The 24,133-nt window shown below is 34.4% G+C and overlaps 1 protein-coding gene across 1 annotated transcript in view; it reads left to right on the top strand.

Moving 5' to 3' along the window:
* The window catches only part of DYNC2H1 (dynein cytoplasmic 2 heavy chain 1), a 185,788-nt gene that overhangs the window by 70,218 nt on the left and 91,437 nt on the right, over nucleotides 1–24,133 (top strand). Inside the window, exons 64-74 of the mRNA XM_049823214.1 lie at nucleotides 814–912; nucleotides 2,134–2,257; nucleotides 5,178–5,341; nucleotides 6,623–6,742; nucleotides 9,121–9,255; nucleotides 10,022–10,165; nucleotides 11,891–11,980; nucleotides 15,692–15,757; nucleotides 19,266–19,316; nucleotides 21,439–21,516; nucleotides 22,667–22,798. Of these exons, the coding sequence (XP_049679171.1) occupies nucleotides 814–912; nucleotides 2,134–2,257; nucleotides 5,178–5,341; nucleotides 6,623–6,742; nucleotides 9,121–9,255; nucleotides 10,022–10,165; nucleotides 11,891–11,980; nucleotides 15,692–15,757; nucleotides 19,266–19,316; nucleotides 21,439–21,516; nucleotides 22,667–22,798 (1,203 nt within the window). The remainder of the gene's footprint in view (nucleotides 1–813; nucleotides 913–2,133; nucleotides 2,258–5,177; nucleotides 5,342–6,622; nucleotides 6,743–9,120; nucleotides 9,256–10,021; nucleotides 10,166–11,890; nucleotides 11,981–15,691; nucleotides 15,758–19,265; nucleotides 19,317–21,438; nucleotides 21,517–22,666; nucleotides 22,799–24,133) is intronic.

The following is a 24,133-nucleotide window of genomic DNA, read 5'->3' as shown; positions in this document are numbered from 1 at the left end:
GAATAGGTCTCTCTTCACTTGCCCCACTTAACTACCATCTCTGTGATCACTCTGTGTTGTGACCATCGTATAAGTTCTAAGCACTTACGTAATTAGTATATCAGTGGTTAAAGTTTCAACATTTAGAAAGCAATGTGTATAGCATAACATCTCTTAATATAATAAAATAGTAAAGCTTTGCACAGAACTGACATGAGAACCACACATTAATAAAGGTTTTATTAAAGTGAAAACCTGCTGTCTTCTCAGTATACATGTTACTAGGCAATATCACCAAAATAATCTACATTCTAGTGTTTGCAAGTTTGAGATCTGGATTTGTTTGTGATACAAGTAAAATGCTATTTGTATCTTTATGCATGCAAAATACTTATATTCGTTATTTTTTCTAAAATGCATTGAGGTCCAAAACCAGAAGTAATGTACCTTTGCCACTACCTGAAGAAAAAGGAAAAAATAACACCTCTTCTTCAAAGTTTCAAAGCAGTTGTGAATAACAAAAGCTGTAGATTATACTAAGAGAAGATGAAGAACTGTCTAACTTTAGCAGGGCAAACACCTGAGAGTTTTGGTCTTTTTTAAAAAAAGAAGAAATAAAATAAAAGACATAAAATTCCTTCTACTGTTGTTTGTTGTCATTTTGGTTTTAGGCAGTTACTGTTTCTTTAAACACTTTGTTAATGAAAAAGATTTTAAAGTTACTAAACCATTAGTTTGGGGAAGTAAAAAAAGGACTCCATTCAATTTTATTCTTAAACAAAATAGATTTCAGTAAAGAAAAATAATATATATATTTATTTTTTTTTCCCCTAGAGTAAAGTTTGCCCATTTTTGATAGACCCTTCTTTCCGGGCTACTGAATGGTTGAAGACACATTTGAAGGAATCGCGTTTGGAAGTTATTAACCAACAGGTGCAGTATTTATTCTTGGTCTTACAATTCTGTTCTGCTTGAGCTTGCTCTATTCCAGACTTTGCGGAGCAGTTTTTAAAGGGGTGTGATAGCAGTCAACAAAAATGGGATTATGTTTCATGAAGCATATACTTTCTCAGAGTTCTAGGTTACAATGATTCTTACATGATACTAAAAATGTGTTTACTCAAGGAGGAGATCAGAGTATTTAAAATTGGATGGTCAGCATCTGGTATTACTTCTACAAGTTTGCCTCTTCGTGCTGCACTCTCCAAGAATATCAGGTTTTCCTGCTGAGAGGGAGATAGTAAAAGATTTGTAAACAGAGAGGTATTTTGTATTCTTGGTTGAAGTTCACTGGATTTCAAGAGTCTGTATACGCTTCTTCCCTAGGATTTTTGTGTTTTATTATCTACACTGGAAATAGTAGGTTGAATTTCAGTTTGAGATTGAGGTACCCAAGATTAATTGTCTACGTGTCACTGTTTACATGGGTGGCGAGGCTTGGTACAGTTGCACACATGTAGTCAGGCATCTAGTGCCATTCAAAAGTCCCTTACTGAACCCTGCCTTGTCCTCAAGATATTGCTTCAACAGAAGGTAGGTCTTCCACAGATCCCTGCCAGCTCTGTGCAGGCCTTTTAGATTCTCTCTGATGGTACTAGATACATATCTTTTGGTAATTTAATGCTTTCCCTGCTAGCTGATTGGCGTGATACCTTTTAGGCTCTGTTGTCTGCATTGTCTGGGATCTCCATTGACTGTAATGAAATCTTAAACACGATGTGCATGTTTAGACACCTACATGCAAAAGATTGCATTTAGATACCTTAATATCAATGTGAATCCTGCCCTTAGGTCTTGATTCAGTTTTGAGACATAGCTACCTAATAACATTTGAGATGCATTAACTAGCCAGAACTTCCAGGTGCTCCTGACGGATGGCCCAAGACCTATGCTAGACTTGGTTTCTTCTGGTACAGCAGTTGGAGAGCTAGGCATGTTAAGTAGGTTGCCTGTATGTCAGTAGCTCAATAGATCAAACTTATTTAAACACTTGTGGCTAAACCCTGAAATATTGTATGATGCTTATAATAGAATTTTTCAGCTATACTACTGTTTTTTAGAATCAGACTCCTGGTATAATGTCTTCCTGTTAATTCCAAAGTGTTAATATTTCAAAAAAACATGAATCAAAGGAATTTATTTTTATTTGTCCAGGACACAAACTTCCTAACTGCTCTTGAGCTAGCAGTGAGATTTGGGAAAACACTTATTATACAGGAAATGGATGGAGTGGAGCCTGTACTTTACCCAGTGCTAAGAAGAGATCTTGTTGCTCAAGGTAAATGACCAAGATCTTTACAAATGCTTGCTCAAAGCTTTTGTAAGTTAGATCCATGTATATCTCATAAACCTCAATTTTTCTGAAAACATGAGTATTGTGTAATTTTTTCCTCTTTAACATTAACCTGCTGCTAACACTTCAGTATATGAAATACGTTGGAGATATGTTCTTGTTTAGTAAGTGGAAAAATATTGAAAAGTTATTAAAGATTTTTTGACTGGAATTAGAATAAAGTGGTTTTATCAACTCTTCACAATTTGAATTTTAAGTTAATTTCTAGTGATAAGTAAAACTATGAGTTTGAAATTAGGAACTTGGGCCATACATAGACCAGAAATTGCACAACTGGTTGTGCAGTTAGAAATCAGAGTTTTAGAATGTTGGTGTTGCTGTTTCTCTTTCATTTGCCTAAAACTAAAGAAGGCACACAGGCCTGTCCCTGATGTGACTTTGAAATGGAGGGGGTCATAGAGATCAGCAAAATGGTGGAAATTGGTGAACGGAGTCTTCCTAACTGATGCAATGAAAGGGAAAAAAAAAAATTTACGTTTTATAGTATCTCTGCTTTGGAAAGATAATTTACTCTCTATAACTCTCTATATAACTGCTTTGGATTTAGTTGCTTAAAAAAGGCAGATATGAAAAATTGTGTTGACAGTGTAGCAAAGATAGATAGTAATGATGTAAGTATCTCAGCATGAATTATGTTGAATTATGTTGAATTATGTTGCATATTTTGAAATTATATCAAAAGAATTGAGTGGATTAAAAAATACTACAAAGTATGTTTAAATACTTTCTGAATTTTTGTAATTAAAGTATATTTATGTTATCCTTAATAATCATATTTCTGCCTCAAGTGTTGAATCCTCAGCATGTACCACAGTCTGTGCATGTAATTTACAGTGTGAACTTTGGGCACTGAAAATAATTCAAGACTCCTTTTTGCTGTCATTTCATCTAACACTGAGATCTAATAGTGGGTGAGGTAGCAGTAATTCTTTTAAGTGTAAATCCATGGTAAAAATAAGTGTCAATGCTGTAGAGTTCCTAGATACATTTGTCTCCTATATCGGAAATGTCTGTTTAGTGACAAGAAAACGTTAGCTTAAATCAGTTCTTCCATTACAGATGTGCTTGCTTGTTTATCCTCAGTAAGAGTTGAGAGCACCACCAAAGTGGTGACTTCAGGGATCTGTAGGAGGCTAGGTAGAACATCTTTACAACTTCTTTTTTTTCACTAGCTTCTGCTGAACTTCGGAAAGCAGAGATCCAGTATTACAGGCATCTTAGCTGTTTTTGCTCAAGGAATCAACTTGAGAGATGAATGTGTCTGCAGAACTGTGGAGAAAGTAGATTAAATTGAAATATACTAGTTTATTCAGGGGAATTGCTCGTAACACTCAGGCATCCTCTTTTGCATGTTTATGAGCTATGTTAATGCTAGGTCTGTGCAAGTCCAAACTAGGGACCTGTTTTTTGAAAAGGGAGAATGGGTCACTATTTGAATCTTTTCAGTCACTTCACAAGCAAGCACACACTCCTCTTTGTCCAAATGTGGAGGTGGGGGCCTGTCTGCATTATTTTGCTTGTGATGACTGTACATCTTTTCATTACTTGGAATGAAATGTTAAGAAAAATGTGAATATATATATACTGCAATAAATTTGTCTTTGTATAGCTTCCATTTTCTGTTTGATGTTTTTACAGCATAGGCCTAAAATTTATTCTGATCCTTGGCACAGAAGCAAAATTGGTATGAGATTTTCATCTCTACGAGTGTTTTAGCAAGAGAATTATACTTAGAGAGTTTCTGATCTGCTCCCAGTGCTAAAAATAGAGAAGCACCTAACTATGCCACCTCAGAAATTTCTCCGGAAAAGAAATTTTGACTTTGAAACTTTTCATCTTATAATTCTGTTCTTCCTTCTTTTTTAGTATCAGGAGGCAAAAGCTTCCTCTAGTCTTGTGATTGTTTGAGTCTATTCTTTTCAGACCCCGCTAGAATGGAAACCTGTACTGGAGGGAGTGTGGTGAGAGGCCATACTTATAGTTTCATTCTGTGACAGGCGTATTGAGAAATGTCAAAACATTAGGAGTATAAACAGAGATTGAAACCTTGACAGCAGAAATTTAATAAATTAATTGTTTCTTTCATACTGTGATTGAATTAAATGTATTTATAACAAGATAAATTTATGGTGTCTTTCTTAATGGAATATTTTTCTTTCAATATTATGACTAGATATTCCAGCATATTTAGTTTCATAGACTTTCTTTATAACAATTATCATAGAAAGTAATATTTTAAGAGAATTATGATTGTACAGCAACATCAACTTTCTACAAATAAATGTAACAGATCCAGAGGTGAAATCTAATGGTTTTGGATCACATGCAGAAAATGTTGAACCATCTTAGTTAGCCAATATGTAATTATGGCTAGTAGTGTTTTGGTAGAGTGGTGTACCTATATGGAAGTGTAAATGAAAATGTATTTAAATTATGACAGGATTCTTACACAAACGGGGGATTCTCCAGTGGTATTTGTCTCCTATTCATTGTTTGAAAATTTCAAAGATTCATTAGTATCACTTTTATTTCAAGTCCATTTTTTGCCATTTATGCTTTTTGTACTGGGCAAGGACAATTCAATTACCCTGGTGTATTAAATATTCTCACTATGTAACTTGATTACACTAGGGCTATATTGCTGCATTTTTTTGTTTAATGATGCAGGATAGGTTATGTGCTTAAATTTTTAAAAATTATTTTTCTTTCCAAACAATTTATAAATAAATTTTATAAAATATATTTGTGTCTATTGGTCATAAAGTATTGCACAAATACCTTTATCTTCAGGTAATTCTACAATGTTCCAATCAGAGTAAGTATAACATCTATTTATTATTTACAGGACCCCGTTACACTATACAAATAGGTGAAAAAAAGATAGATTATAATGAAGAGTTCCGTCTTTTTCTATCGACAAGGAATCCAAATCCCTTCATTCCACCTGATGCTTCTTCTATTGTTACAGAAGTAAACTTTACTACAACAGGAAGTGGCTTAAGAGGACAGGTAGGCTTTTAGAATAAAAACAGTGTATAGTGGACGTTCATAGCTACATCCAGCTTCTGGAAGAAGCCCTATGATGCAGTTTGCGTTAATGGTCATGGAGATATTTTCTAGCGCACAAATATAAATGGTAAAATTGATGCTGAAACTAAATTTAAATTTTAAAATCTTGTTTTTATGCACTTTGGAACCAAGTAGTGAGTCCAATAGAGAAAATGGAAACCGTCTCGTTGACTTCAGTTGCAACAGATTAATTCCTAAGCTTGTTTTCTGTTCAAGATGCATTTACGGTACCATGGAAACATTTCTGTTACTGCCCTCCAGTGTCCTAGTTAGAAAGTAATGCTAGCATCAAGATACTTTGTGTACTGGAAAGATGCAATGAAACCAAAAAGCTATGTATTTTACTTCCTCAAAAATGCTAGCAGCTTTTGAGTTTTTTTCTGTAATGTTTAGGAAGCAAAATGTAGCACACAGCTGGAAGAGGGGAAAAAAAAGAGATAAAGGGAGAAAAACCCCTCTTAATTTGGTATGAAAGAAGTTTTCCCAAACTAACAAGAGACTTAGAATTGGATGTAAATAAGACGTTGATAAGTAAAATATAATTCAAAATGTGAAGCATGGATAACCATATGGATTTCCTCACTCCACTGGACATAGAGAATCAATATCATACAATGTAACCAAGTGAGTTGACCCCCTCTTTAAGTGGAAATACAGAAGAAAAAGTGTTGTTTTTTCTTTCCTCTCTTTGTTGGCAGGAGAGGGGTTTAACTTTTGGTAGACTTGCTGGAAAGAAATTCGCTACCATTCTTTCCGGTTTGTGCATTCTATTACCTACTTCTTTTTATATCTGATAAGAGTATATACACTAATGAAGACTGCCAGTCATTTAAACACAGATGTGATTCAGATTGAGGTGCAAAGGTTTAGGTCTCAGCATAAAAGGGTGTGAATCAGTGTCCTTAATAAAGTGATCCAATGCCTTTTGAAATGTCCTTGAGTATCTCACCTGTCTTGCATCTGCCGTATACACAAGGGCAAGTTTCACAGTAGTTCCTGAGTTATACTTGCCACTGCAGGATATCCTGGATATCTACATAGATTTAAAGCTGTTGGATGTCTGGTGCAACTGAGTAAACCCTTGGAAGTCTCCTTTCCAAAATATAGACTATATACTGCTATATGGTTAATAAGTATATATTATGCTATATAATTAATGAATATATATTATGAAATGTTAGAGTGGTTTTTATCCTGTTGAATAATCTCCTTTCTTTTTAGCTTTTGGCTTTAACAATTCAGCACGAAAAGCCTGATTTGGAAGAGCAGAAGACAAAACTGTTACAACAAGAAGAAGATAAGAAGATACAGTTAGCTAAACTTGAGGAATCTCTTTTGGAGGTAAAATAAATTTACCTCTTTTATATCTGTTAGATCAATAAGTGTTCATACTATTATGTGTTTGAATGAAGATGGTGAAAGTGTTGGAATAATGAACTCTCAGAATTTTTTATTTGAGAAAATAGTAGCATTATTAGCCTGGCGCTGTTGGAGAGTAAAGTAGATAAAATATGTACATTGTCATGAAACTGTAGTGTTTCAATACATTAAGTATTGTCAAAGTTAAATGTATGAATTGTGGTTTAGATTGATTAATTTAATGCATTAAAAGAGAGAAAACTTTGTTAAAAATTATACTATTTCTTTTTCAAATTATTTTAAAAATGCCACATTTTTAACGTCGTGAATCATGTCAAATGCTACTTTCTTAAGCTGAGAAATGATTCTGTGTTGTGAAAGGAAAAAAAAACCTGAAAGAAAAATCCCCTGTAGAAGATGTAAAGATTTGTTGAGAGACATTTAAAACTTTAAACCTCCACAATTGTTTCTTATTAGCAATGAACTATCATATTCTTATAGTTAACATTTTCATTTCTCATATTTAAAGTTAATATTATTGATTTTAAGTTTACCTTTTTATTTGAATGAGGGTAATTGAGCTCAGAAACAGTTGTACACCTCTATAAGAAAAGGTAGCTTCCAAGGAAGAGGACTGTTTCCTGTTTTGTTTGCATCTTTTCATGGATTTCACAGAAACCATACTTCATGCCCATAGGAATGGATCCTCAAATCCTCCTTCCTTCTAAAATGTCATAGATGCAGGGAGATTGACCTGCTGCCTCGAAACCCTGTAGCTGAGTCATAGAACTTTGCAGTATCCAGCACAATGGACTTGAGCATAAGCAAATTGTTTTACAGATTCCACAAAAAGTAATAAATTGAACTTTATTAGACTGGCCATTAATAGCTCAGTTCTAGAATTTTGCACATAATTATCTAATGTGATTTGAATTTCCATATTTACGGTCTCTATTAAACTCCTTATTAAGTCTCAAAAACTTAGCTCAAACCTTTTTTAAAACTGTGATGGGGCAGATTTCTCTTATAGGCAGAGGAAACTTGTTCTCTAACAAAATTCCATATTCAAAATTGATCATTGTTTAACATCTTAATGTCTACCAGAAGCTGAGAGTTCAGAGATGCAACAAAAAAATGTCCACTTTGTAGAAATAACTTCTTGTGTCATCTTGGAACTCCAAAATCTTTCACATTTGTCCAATCTGAATTGTCAAATGCAAAATGTCAAGTAATTGATGCCGAAGATATCTGCAACAAAAAGTGGTGAAGTATTAACACTGAGGTTGGTTTCAACTTTGGCATTCTTGTTAGCACTGAAATCAGAATACTCTTTGACCCTGAAGAAAGAAACCTAAACCTCAGTGGAAACTGACAGGTGCTACATGTACTTTGTCAACAAAGAAGTCAGTGCTGGAGGTGATCTAGCTCAATTCAAGTTAATCCTAAACCAACATTAGCATTCCATCTGAAGTACTGTACTGGTTTTCTGCCCAAAGCTTTGGAGTAAAGATGTACATACTGTGGCTACCTCATAGGTCACACTAAGATTCATCATAGCAAAATGGGACTCCTTGAAAAGACAGATGATCTTGTCCTAAATTCTTTTCAGCTAGAGAACTCTACCTCCAAATATCCTGAAATGTTGTCCTGCAGGTAGTTGTTCAGAACTGACTTAATTGGCAAGAAGCCAATTTTGTGTTGTTGTCTGACTAAAAGATTGTATTGAAGTATATTTACCGAAGGTTAATAAAAAACCTTAAATAATCGTGAATCATTGAAGCTTTTCCTATATCTTATTAGACGTGAAATTGTTTGCACAGAAGAACTCAGGGAAAATGCAGAGTAACTGCAAGGATTTTGAAGGGATCTCTGATTACAAAACTGAAATTGTAATTGTGAATATTAATCTTAGTTGGAAATGAGAACTAAATTGTGTAGGGGATATTAGAATGTTTCTGAAGGAAAATAAATAATATGAATGACTGGGTACAGGAAGTTATTACAAGTAGCCAATTTCAGGTCAAACTGGTAGTCAAAGAGAACAAAAAATACCCTAATTTGTATTTACCATGGGAATATGAGTGTGTAAAACTGATCATAGAAATCGTTCTCAACAGCTTGCTGATGACTTAAGTTTCAGAACCTGGCTATCTGGACTGTTTGAGTTTGTTCTTGGGTTTTATTTTCTATGCTTCTTTAAAACAACATCTCAGTTTTTGGAGTAACCACCTGCTTTCTAGCACTTTTTATGCATTCAATGATTCAGAAATATGTACAGGTCAGAATGAAGGACAGCTTCTAAAATGCTTACTTTACAGTTTCTTTTTTAATGTAACATAGATGACTTGTTTTTTTTACAGACACTTGCAACATCACAAGGAAATATACTAGAAAATAAGGATCTGATTGAATCGTTGAATCAGACTAAAGCAAGTAGTGCACTCATCCAAGAATCACTTGCTGAATCTCACAGACTTCAGAGTTTCCTTGATAAGGTAGAAGACTATTTTAATCTTTGATTGCTGTTTTTTCCTGCTAAAAATGCTCATCTTCTATATAGAGAGGGTATATGCATCCACAGGAGTATACGATCAGTAATACACTAAATTAATTTTTTGGAGTAAAAGATATTTGGGATATGCAAGTACAGAAAGTATTTTCAGTCATTAAATTCCTTTGTTTTACACATGGAGAATAGCTACACAATTTAAAGTCTGCCAGTTTGAATTAAAGGAATTTTCCTTAAGGACTTATTGGCAAGTAATGGGTTTTGACTTTATTTTTGCCATCTACTATTGCAAACAATATGGCTCTTATGGATGTTCTTACTTAATATATTTCACTTGCTATTGCAAAAATTTAGATGATTGGTGGTGCTATTCATCTGCATGCTGTTTTTGTAATGTATTACAGTTTTCCTCTGTGTTCTTAATTTGTTTAGTTTAAAATTTTCTATTGAATTCTGGGACATGTTCGGTGGTAGGAAGAGGCCTCAGTGCCCTAGAGATTAACTTCCAAAATGTTCTTCATAATTTAAAGATTTTTTTCCTAAAATTGTTTCCAATTTTGAAATCTAAAGACAGTGTTGAAGTCTTGACTGCATCTCCCTCAATTTGGAGAATCGGAAGGGATTCAGTTTTCTAAAGCAGTGTGAGTCATCCAAATGTTTTTTCAGTGGGATGAATATATGTTTATGCGATAACCGGTAGATGGCAGTAATGTCCTGGTTTGTTAATAGATGTATGGGTTTTTTATCCGCAGGAGAGGGACGCCTATCTCCCTTTAGCTGAGAGTGCCAGCAAGATGTACTTTATTATCTCTGACTTGTCCAAAATTAATAATATGTACCGGTTTAGTTTGGCGGCTTTTCTGCGGCTTTTCCAAAGGGCTTTGCAAAGCGAGCAGGTATTTTCTCTTTTCCTGAAGCTGTTAATGCTGCAGAAGAATCAATCTGCTTTGATCCTCAGAATTTGTTAGTTGCTCTGGACATATTTAGAAAACAATGTATAATAACTGATGATGAAATATATAATAATTAGTCATGCTGAACTTTTCTTTAGCTATTCAGAATATGTGCATATGGAATTTTTAATGACGTTACATCACATATAAATTGTAAAATTGCTATGCCATCTGAAACCAAAGTTAACTCTTATTTGTAATTTCAGGTTTGCTCTTTGTCTGAGGTGAATTAGGAAAAATAAGGTTGATTATAACTTTACTGAAGGCTTTATTTAAATAAACTAATGATATAATCTGCAAATACTGCTAATTCTGTCAGTAAGAGGTAGAGTAGGAAAAGACCTATATTTTACATGGTTCAGTTACCTGAAGGAAGATCAAAACTTTATCTACTTTTATACAGTTTGTAAGCATGCATGCAGTCTGTCTTGTTGAAAATGCAATTTTTGCTTGTCTATATTCTATAGAAATATAAAATATTCTATCTTTTCTATATATATGGCCAGAATGTTCTTACTGAAAGAATTATGGATTTATTCCTTGTGACCTCACTCTGTAGATCTAAAAACCCACACTGAGTAATGATGCATTTTCTTTTTATTCAGCATCTCCAAAATTCATCTTATTTCTTTTTGTTTCCACTTTAAAAAGGCATTCACCAGCCTTTGATCATGTCGCTTTTGGATTCCCCTTTATTCTGGCATCTGTGCTTACAACTTTACTGCAACTCCAGTCGTTACTAGGAACAGAGTTCTTACTATGGGAACTTGCCCTCTTTAAAGTTCTTTACCTATTACTTCTTTTCCACAACATGAGCTTCTAAGTTCTTGCTCTTACTTTCACACTCTTTCATAACTTCTTTTCTTCCTGCCTATTATGTTACCTATTTTAAGCTCAACTTCTGGTTCTGGTTTCTTTATTTCTTCCTTTTTTTTCTTCTCCTCTATTCAATTCTTCATTTTTCCTAAGCTATCTTTTAGACGTAGGAAAGGTATTAGTCAAATCAGCTTACGAATCCAAATTGCCCTCCTTTATAAACTCATCTCTTCAAATTCCAGCATGGTAGAAAGGAACTTGTTTCTGATAAATCTGATACTGTTACATCCCTCACATTCCTCCCACACACACACTTTTTTCTTCCTTTATCCTAGCTATCTTTCAGTTTTCTCCCATTATAATTAGTCTTTTAGTCTGTAAGCTTTGGAGGACAGAGTATATTTATTATTTTCTACTTCAGTAGGGCCAAATTTGGCTGAAAGTTTAGTAACTACACTTAATGTCAATATACCTGTTTAATAACATTAAATATAGTAATTTAATACATAAGCAATTTTTTACCAAGTGAAAACTATTGAGATTTCAAGTATATTAATATTAGGAGAAGAAACTGTTATTTCATTCTTTATGTATTTACCTTATATATAATGTTGTATAATGTTCACAGTGGAAAAAATCCAAGGCCAAAATATTCATTTCTTAATGCTTCAGCATGAACTTATTTTATTGTCTGCTCATTGATAACTTCAGCTGAGTTCAATAATATGTTTTTAGAACTAGTAAGTGTCACATAGAGTCCAGGTTATTTGTGTCATTCTGCTGAAATTTACGAGGTACATAAAAAGATTTTTACTTCCACATGAATTTTTGAAATCCAAACTTTCGTTTTAGGATTCAAGTAACACTGAGGAGAGAATCAAGTCACTTATTGGCTCACTGAAACATACAGTGTATGAGTATGTTTGTCGCTGTTTGTTTAAGGTAAGATTGTATTTTTTTCTGGCTTTTATACAGTGCACTGGGTTTGAGTATTCTTTCAGCAACCAACATTTGATCTACTTCAAATAAGCAGTATTGTGTCAGTACATATGTAATACAATAGAAAAAAATTACACTTGCAATATTTAACATGCAAAATGAAGTGGACTAAAAATTCGGGTATGACAGAATTAAGACTGCTTATGCACATTTCTCCACAGAGCAGTTTTCTAATGGACAAGGCTATTCTCAGTCTAGTCCTATTTCTGCTTTACCTCTGGCTCCTCATCTCTGCCTCATTCTGGCTTCATAGCGAGTCCCAGGCTTGGCAGTCTTCTAAGCGCTGTTACTCTGCTCTTATTTCTGGCATTCGTATGTATGAATGTTTGACCTAGTTGTCATGATAAGATTTTATGTGATTATTTGTTTGTTGTTGTGTTTTGTTTTTTTTTTAAAAATGGAAACCGAAAAAACCCATTGTAATACTCTCCTTTCTCTTTTCACATCCTGCACCAGGTGTCTACCTCTGCTAGGTTGTTTGTTTCTCTCTGTTTCCCTGTTCCTTCATATAATGTTCTTAATGTATTTCTTGTTTGCTCTGTATTTGAATCAGCTGGCTTTTCTCTTCTTGCTTTCTTGGAGAAAACCTAGGATAGATATGCCTTTCACTTTCAATTTTAATTTTTACTTTTACATGGGTATTTTGTCTCATAGTACTAGGCTGAAGAATGCATAGTAGGTCTGCATAGATGATTTGAGCAGTAGTACAAATCATGAAAGTCTGGAGTTTAATCAGGGAGAATGGAGAGATCTTGGAAAGTTTTACGCCTCCTTCCCTCTCCCCCTAATCTAGCAACACTATATGGAGGATGCAGAGGTAGCAGTTATTTCTAAGGATTTTGTTTTATCAAAGTTCAAGTGGGTTCTCATGAAATAGTCTCAAAATAATTTAATGTCTGTGTTTGAAGTCAGGAGTATGTGAAGCCTTCCAATAAGCCATCACATCTTTTGAATATTGGAAGACAGCTATTTTTATATATCAGAAAAGATTAAAGATTTCAAAAGGAAGGCACAGAGAGATTTCTAGTAGGAAAGATTTTCACTGTGAATGATCAGATTGGAGTTTAGAAAATACTGAAAGAGTGTTACCGTGCAGCTTCAAAGTAATGGTCCATCTGGCTTAGTATCATGTTCTGATAGTGGAGAGAACAAATAAGCTTCTCATGCCATCAGCAATCCACTGCTGATTCTGCCTTTTATCCATGCAAATTTTTAAAGACTACTGTGACACTGAGGCTTTACTAGTGTCTTCATAAGTGGTATAGCTGATAGAGTTTATGCCTTTTTAAGTGTGTTGGAATTGGGAAGGATGGTTTTATTTGTCTGTCTGTGGTTAATATTTATGTTTGTGTGTACATAGACTTCATGTATGCTAGTAGGTGAAGTGGTGCCAAGAAATTTTCCTGAGCACTGGAACTGGCACACCTGTACTGTTAATTTGTCAAAATAGTTGCTGTCATAGGTTTGGCCTGGGCTAGTTAGCATTCTTCCAAACAATTCCCATTCAAGTTTTGGATCCTAAATCATACAGGGAGTATTCTATTAGGCAGTTTGGATTTGGATTTGCTTACAGACCTTGTCTGAGAAGATGAAAGAGTCGAATGGTGCAGACTTCAGCCATTCCATGGCAGCTGTTCTCAGTGTCATGTGATGTTCATGGACATAGTTTATTTATCAATACAAAGAGAACTTCAGTGCTTTGCACAGTTTGACTCTGATTGCTAGTTGGGGCCTGTTTGCTCTCCAGTCTTACCCCTGTAACAAAACCAATAGTAAATACATGCAAAAAGAAAATATATTGTCTTTTATTTTCTTTAATTGTATCCTTGGGGATACTTTGTACCATATGGTTTTGTAATTGAAAGAATTAATAAAACGGAACTATTTAAAGCAGCAAACAACAACTTTATGTATCAGTATCCATAGAGATAAAAATTATGCCAACAGTTTGTTGTGACTGCTATCATGCATTTCTGCAGTTACCCAAATCCAGTTTAAAGCAACTGTGGCTCATATGAATTGAGTTATATATAGCCTCTTGGTATTTTCCAAGGTCAGTCATTCCAAGGGCAATTAAAACTAGTATGGACATGGTCTCTAAGCCATGTATGTCCGTTTAGTCAGTCAACCATAATTCTGGAAGCTAATCACTGGGTAAATTATTAAATAATACATCTGTATTATTTGAAATACAGATGCAGTTGAAGTTACTTTTACTGCACATGAGCATCCCAAAGATGATGAACATCTCAAACACCCTTACTCCATGTTTTTGTTCTATGTTGTTCTTATATCTGTCTGTTTCTGAGTTGATGTGTCAGGCTTGTAAAAAGCCATCTGTTTGAGAAAACAGTAATAATGAAGATAAAGCAAAAATAATTTGGCCCTCTTATGTAATTTTGGTCTCAAAAATATAATAGGCATTGAGATGAGAAAGCCAATATTAGTCAAACATTCATCTTATACCTTATAACACATACATAATATTTTCTAGAGTATGCTTCCTCATATTTGGTCCTGTCTCTTCTGAAAAGTCCCATGCAAATAATTTTTTAGTAGTATTCTTGGTAATTTAATATTCTTGAGAGTGGTAATTCTCTGAAGCTAAGGACAATCAGGCTGTCATTTTGAGGTACACATAAGGCATGTATGTGGGAAACCACACTATGGAAAATTCAAACAGCATCATCAAGAATAGAACTGATTTCTATAGCAGTGCAGGTGTGTTGTGTTTATCAGCTGGCTGAGATGCCTGTAGTTTGCAGACTTAACCCAATCCCATGCATCATTGTTTTTTCTTCTTCCCATTCACCTGTGCTTTATGCTTTTCAGTTATGTTTCACTTTCTTGAAAGAAAAAGAGGTACCACCTTCCTTATGCTTACTTAAAATTTTAATGAGAGAAAATATGAGTATATGTCTATTGTCTGGTAAAATACATTTTCGTGATTACTGCAAGACTTTGAAAATTGGAAGCTTCAATATAGGTTTCTGAGAGGTCCTGATTTTCCAGAGTGTCAGCTTCCAGTTTTTCACATTGACTTCATTACACAGTAGTCTGAGCTTTCGAGCACAGTTCTGGTAAAATGTGTTTATGAAAGTTTCTGTGTGTGGACATAGAAATCCCGGTTTTAACAAGCCAATATTCTTTTAAAAAATATTGTCTTGAATGTTTGCATGGTTTATTCTATGGCTCTATTAAATCCTTATTCCTGATTTATTGCTCCAGTGCTCAGAGACTGGTTGAAATTCAAGCAATGCAACAGACCTAGGAAAAAGTCAGAAGGCTACAGTTGTTTGGGTTTTGTTTTGTTTTGTTTTAAATTCTGTTTCAAAAATTTGCTATAAGAAGATTTCAAGCATTTCCTATGCACAGTTTAAAAAATACGTGATTCTGTTTAGTATGTTTGTTTTGCTACAAGTACCTGTTTTTTCTTCTTCACTTGAATATAGATGTACTTAGATACAGAGTTGGAGTTAGTGTTTGTCTCCAAGTTACAAAGGTATGTAGCAATTTTGAATTAGGGTATGTGTCATTAAGTCACTACTATGGAATTAGAGGTGTTTTATTAATGAAATATTGATACTTAGAAAAAAAAACAGAAAGGTGACTTTTGATGAATATATAAATACATTTTTACTGCTTTTATTTCAGGCTGATCAGCTAATGTTTGCTCTACATTTTGTACGAGGGATGCACCCTGAACTTTTTCAAGAGAATGTAAGTGCTAGAGGAGAAAATCCTCAAATGATTTACTTAAATGTAATATGAAGACTAAATAAGTAGACAAAAAGTTTTTGTCAAGAAGTGTAGGACTGAGGATTTTAGATTCATATGCTACTATTTTTCTATGATAGTTACTGTTGTATGTCAACTTTATATTTATTAGGTTCAAAGTTAAAATTACCATGAGAAAGGTAGGTAAACGGTTGCCTTTTAAATAGCTGTCTGAAAAAGATGTTTATGGAGGGTTCTTCCAGTTTTTTTGCAGGTGCTGTATCAGTGTTCCCCACCACCATGTGGCTAGACTTTTATCCATCCTTCCAGTTAAATACAGGCATTCCTTTATAAGTAAAGTGATGGATACACACCTGTTTCACTGTGACCAAAGGCTGCATGAGCATTGTGCTTTGGTATTGAAATGCAGAAAAGAAGTGCAAGACCTAGGCAGAAATTAGTAAAAGTCTGATTCTGCAACCTGCAGTTGAAGACACTTAAAGCAGAGTCTTCCTGGAAGGTGAAGTAATGAAGTTATCTTTTGTGCATTTCAGCCATTGATTCTTCAGTGTCTAAAAAAAGCCCTGGACCAGTGATCATTAATGTCCTCATTTGCAACAGTGTCTTCAAGAGTGCACTATACAGAGAGTGTCCTTCTTGCATGTTGTTCTCTGGCCTCATAAGCATTGGATTCTTTGAACCATAGTGGCCTATCTTTGACAGGAATGATGAACTCAACCTGGAATGGTTTATATTTTTGATAGCATAGTGGGGTGCAGTTGATATAGGTTCAAACCACATTTAATAAAAATGGCTGTCCATTCTGTGTTTCAGGCGAGTGCTGCATAACTAGCATATTCACGAAAAATTGAGAGATGTCATGTGACATTTTTGACAATAGTCTGAATGAGGCCTAATCTGAAAATGCCTAATTTATGGGGAATTTACCTGTTGTTTAGAGGCTACCCTACTCCCAACAAAATTGCGGCAGAGCTTAAGTACTGCTAACGCTTATTTCCATAGGGCAGCACACATCTCAGTAATAGCATGTTGCTGTCTTTGGGTGTTAGATAATGCTTTTGTCCAACGTGGAGGTTCATAGTGAATTTATATGTTTCTGGTAAAATGGTACTTTTAGTAGTGATTGAATTGGTAACTAAAATTAAAACACCTGTTAAAATTCATCTGAGCAGGTTATCCTAGACTGTCTTTGCAGGAAACAGGGAAAAAAACAGACCTGTCAAAGAAGCAGTTAGTTTCATCATAAATGAATTTTGGAAAATAGGTCAGATGGTTTACCACTGAAATTGCTTACTTTTCTCCATTGCCTTTACAGGCAGACTAGACTAGCTGGCTGAGAGGTAGATGCCAAAGTTATAGTTGTCTATAGTGTAGTGAAATTAATCCTATAAAGTCTGCCTGCAGAACAATATGCACAATTGACTCAATACAATTGCTTAAACGTGGCTGATTAGTATGAGCCAAGACATATTTTATTATCTAAAATACCTGCATGGAATGGAGAGACAAAGCTATGGCTTTCTGTACTAGAAGCTGAAGACCAGAAACAGTAACAAATGGTAGTAGATATCAATTTGCTGGAGAAGAGTCCATTATAGGGCAAAAGGTAAAAATCAGATAATACATTTGAAGGAAGTAATGGAACTTGGTTATACGAAGGATTTGGGTTTAAGGTACCAGGTTTAAGAAAGCTTCATTGAAACTTTTTGATGTTATGAATGCAATGTAGTTTTATTGCAGACATATGGATTGACCAGGTGAAACCCCACAGTCTTTCAGCAATGAAGCTGCCTGATTAACTCAAATTAATCTTGTTGGTAGAGGCATACCCCAGCTACTCTTCAATATTAGAACTTACCTGATTCCTCTTTCTTATTTCTTTTCAGCTTCTGAAAATACCTTGCTTTATCTTTCTAGTCCTTGAGTTTATAAAGTCATGAAGGCAGCAACTTGCAAATAGTTTTCTGAGTAAATTAAAGCCTGGCTGCCTAGGCTTCTTAAGTTTTTGTAAGTACTGCTTTATGTGTTGGTTGCTATTGTTTAGCATGCTTTTCCATCAGCTATTAGAGCTCTTAACCAGCTTAATCTAGGTTACATGTAGTGCACATTCCTGCAGTGTCTGAGTACTCAAGAATTAAAACAGGCAAATAATATCAATTATTTTCTTACTTCTCTGAAATTTAGAAGTTATTTTAATTAAACTGTTAAGAAAAGAGTATGCAAAATATTTCTTGAGGAAAATGAAGCTGAAGTGATTGTTCTTTTAAAGTTATTTATTTTAAAGCTTTTAATGTGATGAGACTAGAAGTTGCTTATTATGCTGCTAGAGAGTTTAGTATTCTAAGTCCCTGTCCCTGAAGAGTTCAACCTTCTGCACTTAGGAGTTTTTTTGCATAGTGATGAGAAATATATAGTACAACTTCAACATTATACTATAGAATGGTTTGGCTCTTAGTAGAGACATTTTCTTTCTGAACCAACATGTATAGATTTTTCTGAGGTAGTTTTACATGTCTCCATGCATTATACTTCTGCTTTTCTTCATAGAATCATGACATGATTTCTGATTTTAAAACTGGGGAGCCTTCATGTATTTTTCTGTGCATGAGCATTTTCTTTGTAATTGGGAGAGTAGCATCAGTTTGTAATTGAAAGAGTTGTTTCAGGACTCAACTAGATTGATGGGTGCAAAAAGCTATGCTGTGGTCTGTATCTGAGTAGTACTAGTTGACTGGCTTTTTCATTTGGAATGTTACTATTGTCTTTAACAATAAAAAAAATTTCTTTATCATAGAATTATAGATACTGATTATTTAAAACTTCCAATACTTACAAAGATTTTTTAGTATATTTCTTACCACCTCCAAATACAGGGTTATGTAATTTCTAATATGTTTTTAAATACTTACCTGATCTGTCTTAAAGTGATTAAAAGGTATTTTCTTGGTTACAAATACCAAGTCTAAAAGATTTAATTGTACATAAATTCAACTTACATTTCCCTTTCTTAATGCAACCGAAGTATTCATAATACCAATCTATTATATTAAGTATTCCTCCTGTTCTAATAACTGGATCTTTTGGATACTATAACATGAAACACTATTGAAACATAGATTCTGTAGTTATCTGTTCTGTGTGGGCTGCTGGTACTCTATCAGGCACTATGTGTGTCCTTGCCAGCCACGTGTTATTTCTTGCTAGCCTACAGTTAGGCAATCTGGGTAGGAGCTGTGGGTGCTGAGGAAGGATAGGGCTTCTCCTTTTGTTTCTTTTTCTAATAAAGGATGACAGTCACTTAGCTTGGATTCTGCAAAAGGAATTACATACTGGTAGTATTACCTAGAGTTTTGAAAATGTCTTATAACTCTTTCAGAATCTAGGCTTTAATTTGTTTATCTTCCTGTTTTGCCTGCGTGCTACTACAGATTAATCTTTATTCTTAAAGACGTCTTGTGACTTATCTGAGTTGTTTATTTATTCCCCCTAGGAATGGGAGACTTTTACAGGTGTGATCATTGGAGACACCGTAAGAAAATCCGTAAGCTACATTTATTTGTGTATCTTGAAATAAGGAACATTTACCTAAATTCTGAAAAGTTAAAGTTGTATTCTTACTATATTGTTTAATTAATCGTATTCATACATTAAAAGAACAAATAAATTCTCAGATAGTAATATAAAAATATAAAAACTTTTTGAACGTGGCAACTCATTTTCTAATTTACATAAATTTTTGCCTTTGTTGCTTTTTTTTTTCCTTCTTTTGTTACCAGGATTACCATTTTTTTTTTCAGTGGTATGACTGAGGAGGTTTTAATCTGTCTTCTGTAACTAAAATCAGTGTTTCTGAATCCCTCTTCCTCCTGGTATCATATATGTGTTGTACTTTTTGTATGAATTGTTGGAATTGTCCATGCACTTTGCTAAATTTGACATGCTTTGTTCCCCAGCCTCAGAGTTCTACATTTGGATATGTATTTATGTATTTTCCTAGGTGTCAGAGCTACCTTAAGAAGTTTCTATTGCATGCCTGACCAATCATGCTGTAGTTTACTAAGTGTCCCTCAATTCTGTTGAATCTGTATACTTTCAAAATAACCTTCCAGTAGAAAAGGGTAGAGAAAAAAGATAAACTTTCTGTAGTCTTATCAATTATAGCCCTTCTTTGAATCAAATATTTTGACAAAGGTTTTGAAAAGTGTTTTTAGGAAACGCGAACCCAATCAGGAATAATGAGCTCAGTCTTTGCCTCTTCTTTTTCAGTCTCCCCTTCTTCTTCATTCAGGGTGAGGCTAGCTCATTTCCATCAGGCTTAGCTGTAATTTTCATCATGCACAATTACTTTTAACCTTCAGCCTTCTTTAGATATCTATCAGGGTATCTTGTACATCCAGTGGTACAAGAAAATGACCAGTGTGAGTACCTTGTTTTTAGAATATCCATGACACCAGCTGTGTTCACATGCATGCTGGCAGAAGTAGCAAGTCACTTAAAACACAATGTATTATTCAGGCTTTCTTAGTTAGGCAGCTGGCTGCTAAAAATATCCTTAAATTCCCAGTTTTTCTAGCCCTTAGATGACTCTACAAGTTTAGCATTTCAGTGTGAATATAGAAGTCCCTCTTCATCTCTATGGAGTCTTTATAATTCAATTAAATATCAGTGAACTTGGTGATTGTCAAGTATTTTCTTGCTGTAGGTCATTTTCAAGCTACATGAGATCTGATTTATAATGGAATTTAATACTAGTCCTACCTCTCCCCCACCTAACACACAACCCATATATTTTGGAAAGATTATGGACATACATGATTCAACCCCAATTCTAACTGGAATATATATTGCAGACCCATCTCAAGTTTATTCCTATAATTGCTTCTGAGTTTCCTACCTTTGTTCTTTCTCAGACTTCATAACTCATGGCTGAGACATCCTTTCACAAGAAAGCTTTCCTTTTTTCTGCTCAACATTTAAGATTACTTTTGAAGTTACTCAGTGGTTGAGAGATCCAAGTACATTTCCATACAGAGACTGTCAGACTGGTTAATGCATATTGTAAGATTTTTTTATAAAAAATTATACAGTGAATAGAGAGATTCCACTAGAGCTTAAGCTATATAGTTCATCCTTAGAATTTCCTCCATCCCCAACATCTGAGAAGCAGAAAAATAGAGCTGTGGACAAACTTTACCAGTGTACAGATGTCCAGAAGTGATGATTTGCCTTGTGAATCACCCCAGAATTGCCCTTTGTGTGAGGAACCACCTTCTTCATGACAGCAAATATGTGCAACAGAGTTATTTTTTTAAGTCCGTTGCTCAGAGTGCATATGCAGAGAGCTAGTCATTTGGGTCACTTGTTTTTAATGTCAAAGAAAACTACTTAGAGTTGAGTGTGTCATACAGATACTCTAAATGATAAAATATATTCAGGCTCAAGTGGTTAAGCAAATGTTAATGTGAACAGTATTCTCAAATTTAAATCATTGGTAGCTTTTGTTTTGTTACACCATTTATGAACTTAGCAAAAGACCACAGAAGGATTCCTGTGGTGAATGCTATTTTTATTAAAAAAATGGGTTTTGCAATCTTGTTACTGAATATAGTGTTTCGCAAAAAAATTGTGTAACTTATCTATGTAACGTAACTTGCTTCAATAAGGATTCACAAAGAAGTGTTCGTGACCAGATTCCCTCTTGGATAGAACAGGACCGATCCTGGGCAGTAGCATCTTTGAAGGTATACATCACGTGGCGGGTTGAATTTATCTTAAGAGGCATCATATTTGTCAGATGGAAATATTTTGTTAGTTTAAACTGTTTATTCTATCTTCCAGAAACCATGGCTTAATATATATCCACTTGAAAGAAAAAACTGTTGTTTTTTTTTAATTTAATCTCATTTTTCTGAGCCTTTTCATGTACATCTCTACCCCATCTAATAATGAATTTCAATGCATGTGAATGAACCTGTCATCTTACTGAGGTTAGAAAATACTGTAAGCCTACCCAAGGTACTACAACTTTTATAGATAGAAAAATATGCAGAGGAAAAATTGCAAAGAATATTTAAGTTGCAGGTTTCTCATTTGTAATGACTTTCAAAACCACTTCCTATTGTATTAAAAACCATAAACTGTTAATTGGGAAACTAGTTTTCTACTTATAAGATTTCCATGCACATCTTTAAAGGTATTTCAGAGTTTGTTATTTCTCAGATCAAGTAATTTCAAACTAAAACAAAAAAACACTTTCTTGCTTTGGTTCATCCTGCAACAGTCAAGGTTGAAGTCCTCTGATCCTGAAGGGAGCTAAATGAAAAAACTAGTCCTTGAAATTCTGTCTTAGGCTCATCTCCTCCTGCATGTAGCTCAGCAGCAAGAAGGAAAACCTTGACTGGTCTTTGGCAAGGTCTTTTGCTGCTAAATCCAGAGTTCATTATTTTTCGTTTCTCTTCACCAGGGATCAGGAGCAATTGCAATAATGGTGTGGCAAGCATGATTGTTAGGGGTTTAAAAAAAACCCAAACAATTAGAAAGTGAGAGTAACTGGGTGAATCAGTAGCATGCACTGATAGAAAAAGGACCTGGTCATGATTAAAAGAAAGGACTACAATTGGGTAGAGTCCAAAGTTTAAAAGCAAAAAACCTAGAAGTTTAAAACCAAAAAGATAAAACCATTACAGGCTTAGCATTTCCAGGGAATAGGTAAACAAATAATTAATTTTAAAATCTACCCTTTTCTTCTTTAACTCCAAGGATAGAATTGAATTATGTGATATGCACAAGTATTTACAGATTTATGGTCATACTGGTAGTTGGAAATTAATTAAAATATACAATGTCCAAATGGTTATCTTTAATGTTAAATATGCATTATTTGTTTTGTAGATTTCTCTCCCAGTCCTCTATCAGACACTTTGCTTTGAAGACGAAGATCTGTGGCACACTTTTTCTCAGAGCTCTGTGTGTGAACAAGACTTTCCATCTGCTATTGTAAAAAGAATTTCCTTATTTCAGCAGGTAATCTTTTCATATTAAATTATTTTAAAATAATTATGAGTTCAGCATTGCAAGTAAGTTTTACATCTTGGGAATTTAGGCTTCAGGCCTGGTTGAATTATAAGTAGTGACAGTATCTACATTGTATTACAGCTTAACTAGTTTATTTAGTCTAAGGATTTTTTTTTTTTCTATAATACGTATTTAGTTCTATTTTATCTGAGTCTTTTTTTGTGTTGGCGTATTGGCTGCAACTGAGCATACCCTGTAAGGTAACAAGCTCTTTGTTACTATTCACAAAATTAATTTTATGAATAAGTATTACAATTCTTTCATTGTTGCTTTGTTACTGCAGAATTTGTCAGCTTGTTGAGCATCATTAATTTAGTTCATCATTAAATGGGCAAACTCACACATCTCACTGAAAACCACAAAATGGAGTAGCAGCCACTGCTTTTTTAGAATAGTAGTCATGAAATACTACTATTCCTGAAAACTTGGTGATTAAAATGTGGGAGAGGCAAGTTCTTCCTCCGCCTGGGGATCCTTCTCTGGAAGAGAAAAATGTCATCCCTCTTGTGTTTATGGAAGAAAGGGTGTTGTTACTTACTTTCAAATGATGCTATGATTTTTCATTTGAAGTCACTTCATATAAAATGAAAGCCCGTCCAAAAAGGGATGGGGTATAAGACAATGTTTCATGCTGGTTGGCGCTTAGGGTCTCTTTATTTGGAGTTTTTGTGGAGGAGGAGAATTTCTAAAATAACATGCATTGAATTTAGGAACAAACCATTTTAGAAAGGAATTTGTCCGAGTCATGTTTGACTTGATGAAATGCAGAAGAGCATTTCTTACGTGTGCAGTGTGTTTTCACAAAAATTCTGCATTTATAGGAAAATAAATCTGCAATAATCAGCATATTACGTATCTCGTTCCTTGCATAGAAAGTATTAAGAGTGTTTCTGTTGATGAAATATACTGAAACTACCTGGTTAGATTTATATGCCACTCATAAGTTAGTTTCTTTCAAACTGTACGTTAAACTTAAAAATAGTGCAGTCATACTCAGTGTAATCTCAGGCTTAAAAAGTAGTACTTTCTTAAAAATTTAGTGAAGTTAAATTTTTCCTCTGAAACTAACAACAGATATTACAGACTTGGAAACTGGAATGTGATGGTAGGTTCAGAATTGTGGTTTAGAGATCTGCAAGTAAGGGTGTAGGAGAAGGGGTGGTGATTTTAACAAGTCATTTCTACTGAATTTGCATTAGTTGCCTGCAGTTGCCTGCACTGAACATTTGCAGGAAGTTAACTGAAAAAGAGGTAGCTGGTAGGGAAACTGCTCATTTAATTTGT

Source organism: Accipiter gentilis, chromosome 19, assembly GCF_929443795.1.
Source record: "Accipiter gentilis chromosome 19, bAccGen1.1, whole genome shotgun sequence".
Lineage (NCBI taxonomy): Eukaryota > Metazoa > Chordata > Aves > Accipitriformes > Accipitridae > Astur > Astur gentilis.
Note: the sequence above shows the minus strand (reverse complement) of the source record. Positions and strands in the feature narration are given on the sequence as shown.